A 13,238-nucleotide genomic window follows, 5' to 3' on the forward strand; every position below is an offset into this window, starting at 1 on the left:
AATTATTAGAACATTTAGAATCAACTTAAAAGCACTGATTTGAAGTTTGTCTTTGATATTTCTGTTATAAAAGATCATTTTCACAAAGTCATTGAAAGCAGGTAATTTATTAAATAACAGATTTTAAGATATTCTTAATTCTAGAAGTTTAAATGAAATCAATTACTAAAATAAGTTGTATACTTATTAGAAGAAAGTATTAAATCATAAATATTTTATAAATGTATCCTACATATCTTTAGCTAAGAACTGCTAAACATGAGGCATTTTCCTATTTTGATTTCACTTATTAAGAATTAACTCAGTGAATAAAATAAGGTTCTTTTCAATACAGACTAGCTATGATTAAATTTCCCATCTTCACATGACTCCCACTCTTTTCTGTGACTCTTCCCCTTACGTAACTTAGTTTCAAAGTCTTACTTGTTTTTTCTTTTGTTTATTATCTGCCTGGTGGTTTAACTTCAGGACGTTAAATTTAAAAAAAAAGTTCAGTTCTATTTTCTTTCTGGTTTAATCAAGCCAGAGACTCTTTTTTAACTTTGCCAATCTAATCACTTTGAAAGTTGTGGGGGCTTTGTGTAAAAATTTCTAGGAGCTTTTTTTTTTTTCTCAATCTAAAGCCACAGAAAAACAATAGTATGTGCTTTCAGTGTGTTAAACCACTGTATATAGTCTTTGTGTTTGAATTTGTTATCCTTGCCACTGCCTCCTCTAAAAAATGCTTTAGCCCTCTTATTTATTTTCCTATGAAAGGCATATAAGAATGTTTTAGAAATTTTACAGGAATTGTGGACAAAATTGGTGCCAGGTGGGAGCATCACATGATGAGATCATCTGTCCCTTGAGTTGATGTTCTGATAAAGGTAAACCAAAAATCAAAACTGATAGAATACAAAAAGTATTTAGTTAGGAATTGCTCTAATCCTTTTTCTTCAGTTTTGTAATTTTATAAGTCACCTCAAAATCAAGTATTGCTTTTATGATTGATTTTTTTAGTAAATGCAATATTGACATTTGTTTGGTGAAAATGAAGACATGGTTGGATATGCTCAGAGTCCATTTGGTTACTAACAGTAGTGACGTTCTTACTCACATATTTCAACTCTTTTTTTTCTTTTTGCAGTTTTACTAAAGGGAGGAAAAAGAGAGGAAGAGAAACCATTTAGAGACTGTGCAGATGTATATCAAGCTGGTTTTAATAAAAGTGGAATCTACACTATTTATATTAATAATATGCCAGAACCCAAAAAGGTAAAGCCAGAAGTGTTTGTTTATGAGATGTAAAGCAGATCCTAGTTGAATTGCTGAACAATCAGATTGATTTGTGAGCTTGGTAAACCAGAAACGTATATTCCTGAGTGCTTTCTCCCCAGCTTCCCAGGTCTCTAGTGGATGAAAACCCTCTTGTATAGACTTCCCTGCCCCTCTCTCACACACACAGTTTTTTATGTATTTTCTGCTCATTCCTGGGATGTCTCGTACCTAAGTGCTTGCCACGTACATATTACATGTCCAGGTTACATGTACCTTGAATGCACAATGAAGAGTTAGAGCCATCTCCAAAGTCCTGAGAATCCAGAGGCCATACATCCTCTACAATTCAGATACTGTGGGGAGGGAGTGGGGAACACATTGCTATTTGTGGAACCATGCTTCTGTTCAGCCAAGTAAAACCAAATCCATTGCTGTGGAGTTGATGCTGACTCATGACAACCGGATGGGACAGAGTAGAATGTCCCATAGGATTTCTGAGGCTGTAAATATTTACAGAAGCAGATTGCCTTACCGTTCTCCTGCAGAGCAGCTGGTGGGTTCAAAAAACTAACCTTTCTATTAGCAGCCGAACACTTAACCACTGCACCACCAGGGCTCCTTCTGCTCCTTTTAGGGTAGGAGAAACATATGCTATTCCCACAGATAATCTTGAAAGAATTCTTTTTTCTTATTTACCTAAAATACTGGGTTGAAGGATCAGATTCATCAGAATGTTGAACAGGACCCAATGTAAACTTTGAAGTAAGCAAACATCGTCTTCTCTCTGTCACCTCTCCTTTCTTTACTCTCACGTTTATTCATTATATCATCTATCCATGCCTTCATTCATAAATATTAAGTGGGTGTCATTCAGTTGTCACTGGCTAGGGACACAAATATGAAACAAACAATACCAAGTATAGTAACGAAGACAACTACACAGATAATTATAAAACAATGTGGAGGAGGTAGAGATAAGGCAGTCTGTTTAAAGCAGGGTAATTTTTTTTTATATGGGGAACCTTGAGAGGAGACATTCAAGGAGAGTAGGATAAGAGACCAACACCCTGATTTTTGACATGCAAAAGCCCTAGCTAGATGTTCAAGACCTGAAAGGACCACCTGCCCTGAAGAGATGGAACAATTTTCCTCTTCTCTCTGTTGCACCTAAATAACCTATCCTTTGCTATAGGGTCACTGTGAGTTGGATTTGACTTGCCAGCAATGGATTTCATTTTGTTTTTTGATCTAAATTTCTCCTGGGTCCTATGCAAATGCTCTTGGAAGGTCTTCCTTGATTTCCCCATGCAACTTTGCATGATTTTCTCACTACCAGGCTTCTACAAGGAGAGACTGTGCTTTTTATGCTTGATACCCTGGGACCTAGTGTAGTCTCTGGTACATAATAGGTCCTCCATAAATATGTGTTGGGATGAATGAATGAATAAATGACCTGTTGATGATAATATCAACATTTCTGTATAGCATATGGCAAGCGAGCTTAACTTACTCCTCTTGATTGTTAGTCTCCTTTGGTAGGTGAGAAAATGAATCCTGAGATCAGTTGGCCAGGTATCACATAATTGCCAAGAGGAGGAGTGTGATCTCTAATCCAGATCTTCTGATCAAATTCTAGTTCCCTTTCGAACAGGTCTTCTTCTTCTCTTGATTTCAACTAAGTACAGTGAAACCTGTGAGAGCTGGACTTTGACAGGACTGCCTTGGTTTTCTGGGTCTCGCAAGTTTTACACCTTTGTCAGGGTGCGGTCTTACTATTTTCCTATGCCTCTCTATTAGTGGAAAATATTTGAGTTTTCCTTCTAAGATCAGTTTCTGCCTTACACAGGTTCCAGCTTTTGAAGGTTTTAATGCATAAGTGATTTATAATGGCTCATGTTTTCCCCTCTTCTGGAATACAATTTTTCTTAAAAAGAGGCTTTCAGTGCTCTTACATAAAGAGGGGGACAGGGCAGAGTAAGAGCAGGAAGGAAGAAAGACAGCAGGCAGTTTTCTAGATGCTGCTACCTCTTCTACCTACCAGACAAGCTTTGTTGTCAGCTATTTTTTATTTTGGGCTTCTGTGCAAGATCTTATTGAATCAAGTGTTCTATGGCATTAAAAAAACCAAACAACCGAAAAAGTAACTGTAAAGGCACAACAATAGCTAGGGTGGGAATGAGGGGGGGAAGTAACTTATTTTAGGGAAGACCCCTTAAATCACTCATATCAAATGACAGGAAGCTTTCTTACTTTGCTTGATATTCTAAATTCATATTTAAGGATTATATTTAATGCACACACACACACACACTCACTCATACCCACACTTACACACCATACACATAATATAGAAAATATGTCAGAAACTGCCCTGGGGAAGGGGATTGGAGCCAAACTAAACAGTGGTTATGAGCTACGGCTGCTAACTAGAAAGGTCAGCAGTTCAAATCCTCTCTTTGGAAACCCTTTGGGGCAGTTCTACTCTGTCCTGTAGGGTCACTTTGAGTCGGAATCGGCTCGACGGCAGCAGGTATGGTTTTTGGTTTATCACTTACCTAGGAGTCCCTGGGTGGTGCAAATAGTTAAGAGCTAAGCTGCGAACTGAAAGTTTAGAGATTTGAGTACACCTATAGGCACCTCTATGAGTCAGAATCGACTCGACAGCACTGGGTTTTTTTTTTTTTTCTGGTATAGGCACCTCAGAAGAAAGGTCTAGCAATCTATTTCTGAAAAATCAGCCATTGAAAACCCTCTGGAGCACAGTTCTACCCTCACACACACATGGGGAGGCAATGAGTTAAAATCAACTCGAGGGCAACTGGTTTGGGTTTTTTATTTTAGTTTTTATAACTTACCTACAGTGCCATCTAGGACCTGTAAAAAAAAAAAAAAAAAAAAAAACCTAAATTATTGTCAGTTCTTCCTTAGCTTATATCTTGAGTATAAAAATAAAGCTAATGAGAAATATTAAGTGACTTCCTCCTTTTAGAGACCTAATGGTTCTATGGATCTAAAAATAAAAAAAAAAAAAAAATTCAAGTTTTCAAATTGAGAACGTTTATACTCTTAATTTCCTTTTCTCTCTATCACCAGTACAACACTTGGCTTTCCTCAGGTGGGAGACATTTTTCCCCAAATAAAGTTTTGATCATTCCATGAGTGTTGATTCAGGTATAATTATTACTCTATTTCAAAACGTTTCGAGATGCAGATGCTGTGTCGTCCCTAGTAAGGTGACTCCCCGCTGCGTGGGTCTTATCAAGATAGCACAATTTAAATCTACACCTTGGTAAAATTAGATTTTGTATATCATGGAGCTTCAGAGTTGTTTTTTGAATAAATTAAATTTAAAATATTAAATCAACAAATGTCAAGTATCTACTGGATTAAATGTTCAAAATTTGGGCCTGAACACATTAACAGTCATATCAGTACAGGCCTGTAAGAGGCAAATTTTACCACTATGGAAGTAGCCCCCACGGCTCTGCAGAGGGAAGATGGAGAAGTTCACAGGTCATCTCATCAGGACTATCATTAGATATAGTTTTGTTCAGAATAGTAGCAGAGCATGGTGAGAAGAGAAATGATTAGAGAGCTAAAGGGGGAAAAACTTTGTTCTTCTTTTGGACTTTGATGCCTGTATTCTTGTTTTATTTATTTACTGTTTATTTATGTAGTATTAAGTGGTAATTATTATTTATTAAAGGAAAATTTTATGATCATGGATTCTCTCACAGGTAGTAATATTTTTCTATTATGAAGAAAGATCTTTAGACTTTTTCTGTCAAATTCCTTATTATAATCATGTAGCATGGCATTAGTAAGAACCAAAGCTGTACTGATTCCCCGAAGTAAATCAGAGACTGATTAATTCAGCAGTTCACATATATTGAGCCTTTACATTTTGCCAGGTTCTATCCCAAGCACTTTAGATGTACCCATGCTTTTACTCTTTCCAAAAACCCTGTAAGATAGGTGCTCCCATTAACCCTATTTTAGAAAAGTAACTTGCCCTAGTCACGTCATTAATGATATTGAAGACAGAATTTGACCCCAAGTAGTCTAGATCTAGACAACACCTTCTTAATCAGGGGGGCTAAACAGGATAATTATACTAGTGATGGTTGAAACGGCACCATTCATAATTTTTGAATACACACCTGTTGCCCATGGAGCAGAAAACACATGTGGAATACATGAGTAACACAGGCAAAGGCTTACTCTCAGAAAATCATGTAAAATCAGTTCGCGTTCTCATTATACTCCATCCTACTCTCTTCCATCCCTGTAATCTCATTACTTCCCCCATTTTGAGATGAATCATTCCTATTCTCTCAATCTTATAAAAAGGAAAATAAGACCTCCAAGTAAATTGTGTTTCCTAGATAATAAAGTTTGGTGCTACCCTTGGATTTGCTTAGCAAAAGCTTTGGTCATTGTAATGTTTTCGGAAGTTCTAGGAAGTATAAGAGACTGGAGGTAAGCCTACAAACAAAGGAACAAATACATAAATAAAATCAAATATCTCTGATTTGGGATGTGGACCAATTAATTAAATTGGATTATTTAAGACAACTGGCAAAAACTAAATACTAATGGGAAAACATTGATTTTTTAGGCAGAGTTGCAGGTAGAACGGAATTGTTAAACAATTATTGTCCTGACTGACATTGTTACATGTCAAAAAAGCAATGTCTGCAAAAGTTATAGAAGTGTTATCTTTTCAAATGTGATTTGGAAGTCAGAGGCAGTTTTCTAGGATTATTTAATTTTTTAAGCAGTTAGAAAATGAGAATTGAGTCATTTGTATATTTATGTTTTATTTTTTATGTTATAGTTATATTCTTCCCTGAATTCCCTTCAATGCATGGTGGTAGGAAACAATACTTTTTATTTTATTTCATAAGTGTCTAAAACCAAATGCCCTGTAGGTAAGCATAGTTTCATCCAAAAAGATAAACCATTAAATCCTAACTCTTCTTACTGTAAAGTATTAAAAATGTATTACTGAACACGTAATTCCTCTAATTCTTGGAAAAAAACCTATAACGTATTGAGCCTTTTTCATTTAAAGTTATGGAAAAACAACATCCGCAAGCCTAATCACTCCAGCTTGTATAGAACATAAAAGCATAAGAGCAATGTGAATCAAGTTTCCCCTTTTTGTTTGGGTTTAAACCTCCGTATTATGTTAAAAGGTGTTTAATGCTTGAAAGCTTTGACCTTGCCTGGGATAGGAGCCAGTTCAGTCTTTTCTTGGATAGAGTTAAGCCCAAGTCATGGGATCAATAAATGTAACAGGCATAGAAAATGTAGTGAGGCCTTTGCCCACAGGAAGGATACCGCCAGATATCACAGACCATACAATATTGGCAAAGAACTTTTCAAATCCTTTCATGTCTCAAATCTTTCTGAAAATGACCATTTATTTTCTTGAACTTTCTTCATCTACTAGGCATAGGCTTTTTGTTTTTCTTCTCACTAGAATCAACAGTGTTTTGTTTTTTCTATTTTTTTTTTTTGCTAGCATAAACCCAACTTTTTAAACGTAAATACATAAAAAAAAAAAAACTAGGGTGCCAAAAGATTAGTGATGTTAATATTATTAACTAGAAGTTTGTAATATTTACAAAAAGGGAAAATTTATTGTACTTCTACATATTTTTGGTTTTACATATTCCATATTATTTGTAATAAATTGTAAATAGCATAAGCTATACGCAGTGCCTGTGGCATAGTGGTTAAGAGATATGGCTGCTAAGCAAAAGGTCAGCAGTTTGAATCCACCAGCTGCTCCTTGGCAACTGTATCGGGCGATTCCACTCTGTCTTATAGGGTTACTGTGTATCGGAATTGATTCAATAGCAACAGGTTTTGGTTTGATATACAATGCCATATATAAAAATGAATTATAATATATTACATGAGATATTGTAATATATGCATGCAGTAAATAGTGCATAATATAAATACATATAATCTCACCTATATAGCTAAGAGATGAGGAAACTGAGGCATCAACAGGCAAAATATTTCTTGTGGAGTTACTTCATTAACACAGCCAGCAAGTGGCTAATCGGCCACACAAGTGCCCCTCATTACATAGCCCATTCTTTTTTCTATTATGCCTTGCTGCAACCCCTAACCAGCAGTTAGATAAATACCATACAAATCATAATAAAATGAGGGAGAAAAAGATGCCTTGAAGAAAATTAAGTCATATAGATATGTGCCCCCCCCCCAAATCTTAGTACTTAGACTTAATAGACTCTTAGAAAATATCTTGTCATTTTATTTTACAGAAGTCAGAGGTATCTTTCTTTTATTATAATCTACCTCACTCTTCCATGTTTAAGTCACTGGATATTGAGGTGATTTTCACAGACACCCGTTATAAAGTACTAGAGGGTTACATTGAAACTCATAGCTATAATTGAGCAAACTGATTTGATTCCTTATTAACCCAAATCTCTTTAAAAATACTGATTATTGAAAAATTCAGAAAATAGCCATTTTTTATTATTAAAAATTAAGCCCCATCTACTATCATGTTAACAAACCTAGAAAGTACTGATCATAAAATGCGATTCCATATCGAAGTCTCTCTGCCACTTATACTGTTCAGTTGACTTTAACTACACTTTCAGGCCATGCAGTCTGATAAGCCCTTACACAGCCTCTCTCCTTCAGCATAGTGCTAAGGGTTAGAGAGACATTCTAGTGCATTCCCAGGTTGGCCATTTACTAGCTGTGTGAACTTGGCTCGCCATTCAGAACCTAAATTTATTCTCTTATAATATAGGAGCTCTCTTATCTCCCTTATAAAGTTGCTGAAGAAATTTATGTCTCATGTATAACAAAGTAATGAGAATATTTATTAAGTGTTGGACACTATTCTAAAAACTGTACACTCAACATAGTAATTTAATCTCTATAAGAACCTTAAAAGGTAGAGTCAGAGAGAAGACATAGGATTTGAACCCAGGCAGTCTAGCACCCAAGTCCACACTCCTAACCAATATACTATTCAGCTCAATTGTGTCCATGTTTTACAAATGGCAGCTGTTATTCTTGCTCTTATTATTGAGTCTTATTAAGAAATGTTGAGTAACTGTCAACCCTTTAACATCTCTGTGCCTTCAGTTTCCAGCCTGGGTAATTTCTGTTATGTAACTCTGACTTTCTCTGAGTTTCTATTTAAGATGCACTCTCAGCACATCTTAACGTTTACAAGTCATGGATGGCTCTATCTGAAAGGAACTTTGTCATTCTTGTGTGTGTGTGTGTGTGTGTGTGTGTGTGTGAGTGACTTTAAAACTTTAAATGCACAGAATTTTAATAACATAGATAACAATAATAATAATAATAAAACTGTACGGCATGGTTTTCTCCACATCCTCTATATTCACAAATGTGGTGAGTCCTTTCCCTGAGTATTTAACTGGACTTTATAGCTTTCCAAACGCAGTTCGGCAAACTTTGAGGCAATCAGTGTCCATTAGGAAATGAAAATCTGGAAAAAAAAAAAAAAGTATTCTGAATTAACTAGTCAAGTCAGGATAAAATGTTTTATCAGGGTAAAATGTTTTATCAGGATAAAATGATTTACACAAAATGTTTTCTTGGCATTTTCACTTCCCGTGCATCGATTTAAACGTCCCCAGTGAATGTCCCACCTGGGCCACTTCTCCTGCTTCACCACCACCTATGTCTGCTTCAAGCTGCACCATCTGGATTTTATTCACAGAACAAACCTTCACCTTCTTTCCTCAAGGTCACTAATGGCTCCTTCTCTTCAGATATAAGTGGGCATTTTCTTAATCTTTATTCATCTGGACTTCTCTGGAACATTTGATTAAGTTAATCATTTCCCCAACTTAAAATCCATCTCCAACTTTCCTTGAACTCCATTAGTCTAGTTTTTCTACTTCAGATTTCCTTATTCCATCTCTATTCATCAGACACATGTTTATTTAGTAGCTACCATTGGCTAGGCATCATTCTAGGCACTAGGGACAGTAGCAAATAAAGTCCCTGCCTACATAAAAGTTACTGATGGGTTTTGTCTCTATCAGTTGTTCGCTAAACTTCGTTCTGGAATCCACCCACTCTTTCTACTTTTGTCTTTACTTCTTTAAATAATTCTTCCATTTTCAATTTCATCAAATACTGCTTTCAAATATGTGAATCTGGAATTAGGTAGACATGAAGTTCAAATCGTGGATCCAATACTTATTTTAAGGGTAACCGTTAGTGAATTACTGTAATAATCTCAGGTTTTTCACCTGTAAAATGGGAATAATAATCATACCTAGGGATGTTGAGATTAAATTAGAAAATGCTTGTTAATAATTGAAATTATTTGGCATTTAGCAAGCATAGCATTGATAATGGCTCTTCCTTTTTTATTCTCTTATTCTCCCATCCAGATTCTTACTCTTGGTCTACCTCCAAGATCCTCTGTAACTGCTCAATAAATAATAATAATGATAAGCCACTTGATTCAAACTCGTAGGGATCCCTTGCATCTTAGAGTAGAACTATGCTTCATAAACATCCCCTTTTATGGGTGTGTGCTACCCCAAACTCTAAACCCATTGCCATCGACTCAATACCAACTCATAGCAAACCTATAGGACAGAGTAGAACTGCCCCATAGGGTTTCTGAGGAGTGTCCGGTGGGTTTGAACTCCTAACCTTTTTGTTGGTAGTATGAGCTCTTAACCACTGTGCCACCAGGGCTCCACCTTGAACTCTAAGTGTCCAAAACCATGGTCAACCATGGTCTGTCACGTGTTAGCGCTCTTTAATTTCTCCTTTAGATCACTGTCTCTATCACTCTTCAGATCACTGGAGTTGAAAATTGTGGACTCCTTTGTCTCTTTAATGTTGCAGAAACAATTAGTATTGAAACATTTAAGCTTTTGAGGACATGATCCATATTTTACTCATCATAATATCTCCAGTTGTAATGCAGAATACCAAAAAAAAAAAAAAAAAAAAAACCATTGCTGTCCAGTCAATTCCAACTCATATCGACCCTATAGGACAGAGTAGGACTGCCCCATGTGGTCCAAGAGCGGCTGGTAGATTTGAACTGCCAACCTTTTGGCTAGCAGCCATGTTTTTAACTACTGCTCTTAACCACCAATTCCATAATACAGAATAGGTACCAGAAAGTGCTTGTCGAGTGAAAAAAAAAAAAAAAATGGATGAATAAGTTAAAATTTAGAAAGACCAAAGACTAGCCAGAGGTTAAGTTGAGGACAAAAAGAGGAGGAAGCTTGGGACAGGGAGGGGAATTGCAAATTTATAATCTCAGAGGTGGGGCAATTCCTAGGAATGATGAAGACATACTGGTGAGTGGCTGTTGTTAAATTAGAGGAGAGCCCTCAGGCGATCATCTGGCCTGTTTTATATGTTCACAAATAGGCATGTATCTCATAGTTCCTTTCAATCTGAGGCAGCATGTGGACAATTTGTCCTTTGAGTGACAGTTCTTGCCACTGCTTTAGCCAATTGTGCTCCAGATATAGTGCCTCAGGGAGAACATTTGAGATTTTTCCTTTAATTAGTGCTTAGCTCTGTGCCTGCTGTTATTGCCTGACATCCATGCCTTTAGCCAACTTCCAAAATGCTGGAGTATTCATTTGCCTGGGGAACGGTGTTCCCCATAGCCAGGCCCTTGAATAATCAAGCTGCCACATCCTGCTACATCGGTTACAGTGATTGTTTTCTGAAGATAATCCCATTATAGATATGTTTCTCTCCTTGGGTGGACTCTGGGGGAAATGGCTCCATTTCTAAATAAATACTATTGTATTTAGGGTAATTGAAATAAGCATAAGTCTTTAAAAGATTTGGATAACTTTCCCATACGGGAAAGAAATGTCACAGTCAGAAGAAACACAGTATGTCATATTCTCTTATTGCTCATGACTAAAATTCGTGCAACTAATGTGTTCCCCATATGCTGGGGACCAAGTTTTGCCTCTAATGCAATGCTGAGCATCAAGAATAACTATTGTAATATGTAAGTGTATAGGAAGTAATTTGCTATGAAATATATAGTATAGTCACATGTGATTTTTAAAAATATTATTTTCCAAAATCCTTATTGTATTGCCATTTCAATTTATTAAATATTTTAACATCTCTAGTCTTACGTTTTGGCAATAAAATGACCTGTAATTATGGCAACTTTAGTAGCACTTTTTTTTAATTGAGCATACACAAGTGCCTATTTCCATTTGACTACATTTGCACTGGGTTACTGGGTACATTTTTTAAGTGTTTTACAGTCTGAGACTTAAATTTCAGCTGACTGACTTAAAATTTTATAGTTTATGCACCATAGATGGAATTTAATCAGAAATAACTCAAATGTGAGTCTAAGAAGAAATAACCAGTAAGATGTCTAAATTAACATTTTGCAACATAGTACTTTTATTCTTTTTTTTTTAATCTAATTGCCTTGCTACCTATTTCTATTTTGAAATGTATCTAATGCATATTTCTTTAAAATAGACATAATTGCCACTTGCCTTTATTTTCCCTTTGTCTGCTAGGTATTTTGCAATATGGATGTTAGTGGGGGAGGTTGGACTGTAATACAACATCGCGAGGATGGAAGTCTGGATTTCCAAAGAGGCTGGAAGGAATATAAAATGGTAAGATGGAAGAATTTATAGTAGTTTTTGATGTTTTATCATAAAGTTATCTTTACCACACTATATGATAAACTCTTGTAATTTTAGGTGTCTTTGAGTTATTTTAAACATAAAATGATACATTAGTGGCATTATTTTCATTAGACACACAACACTCATAAATCATTTTCAGTAAATTATTTCCATATGAGCATCAGAAAGAAAAACGTAGTACTGAAATTATTTGGTGAACTGTGGTGTATTGTTTGGACTTGGTTCCTAGTTGAATGGGGGTGGAGGCAGCTAGAACTCAGATCCAAGCCCTGGTGCAAGAACAGGGCTGTTCAGGGCTGCAGGCTGTGGTGCAGAGAGGGTACTAAAAGTTGCCTTACTCACATAACTGGCAAGTTGTTGTTGGCTCTTCCATGTGGCCTTTCCATGTGACTTTTCCACATGACTAGGTTGGGCTTCTCACAGTATGGTGATACAAGGTAGTCAGATTTCTTACATGGAACCTAGCACAGAAGCAGAAACTCCCAGGTCTAAGAGGCTTATTAGACCCAGAAATGGCACAGTGTCATGCCCACTGCATTGATGAAAGTTGATCACAGGGCCAGCCCAGATTGAAGGTGAGAAGACAAGAGTGTGAACTGGGAGACATGGTTCATTAGGGGGTCCCCAAAAAACAATAGATGTCATCATCATCAACATCATCATCATAGGAAACATTTTTAATACTTAAAAAAAATTTTTAATACTTAAGATGTGACAAATCCTGTGCTAAGTACCCTATACATAAACTCTTAAATGTGTGTGTGTATATATATATATATATATATATATATATATACATATATATGAAATAACAGATCTATGCAGTAGCTAATACTATTATCATTTTAAGAGGAAACTGAGATTAGGGAAATTGGCTTTTCTAAGAAAATACCTGATGGATGAAATAATCCCACAGCATAGTTAATGACTATGATTGTTGTTGTTGTTGGGTGCCATCGAGTCAATTCCAACTCATAGCCACCCCCATGTAACAGAGTAGAACTGCCCCAGAGGATTTTCTTGGCCGTTATCTTTATGGAAGCAGATGACGGGGTCTTTCTCCCGCAGAGCTGCTGGATGGATTTGAACTGCCAACCTTTTGGTTAGCAGCCAAGCTACTTAACTGTTGCACCACTATCACTCCTTGATATTAACTATTAAAACCTGCTGACAATGCCAAGGCATCGTAATGGAGCAGGATCTCCATTTCTGGACTAATTTTCATTCTTTAAGTCAAAAGCTTCTGTATGATTCCTTATTGGCTTTTTGACAAATTCC

The 13,238-nt window shown here is 36.2% G+C and overlaps 1 protein-coding gene across 2 annotated transcripts in view; it reads left to right on the plus strand.

The window, feature by feature from the left end:
* ANGPT1 (angiopoietin 1) overlaps positions 1 to 13,238 on the plus strand; it is a 283,240-nt gene that overhangs the window by 218,238 nt on the left and 51,764 nt on the right. For both annotated transcript variants that reach the window (XM_049854301.1, XM_049854302.1), the window contains exons 5-6: positions 1,127 to 1,254; positions 11,826 to 11,927. In XM_049854301.1, the coding sequence (XP_049710258.1) occupies positions 1,127 to 1,254; positions 11,826 to 11,927 (230 nt within the window). The remainder of the gene's footprint in view (positions 1 to 1,126; positions 1,255 to 11,825; positions 11,928 to 13,238) is intronic.

Source organism: Elephas maximus, chromosome 15 (assembly GCF_024166365.1).
Source record: "Elephas maximus indicus isolate mEleMax1 chromosome 15, mEleMax1 primary haplotype, whole genome shotgun sequence".
In the NCBI taxonomy this organism is placed as follows: domain Eukaryota; kingdom Metazoa; phylum Chordata; class Mammalia; order Proboscidea; family Elephantidae; genus Elephas; species Elephas maximus.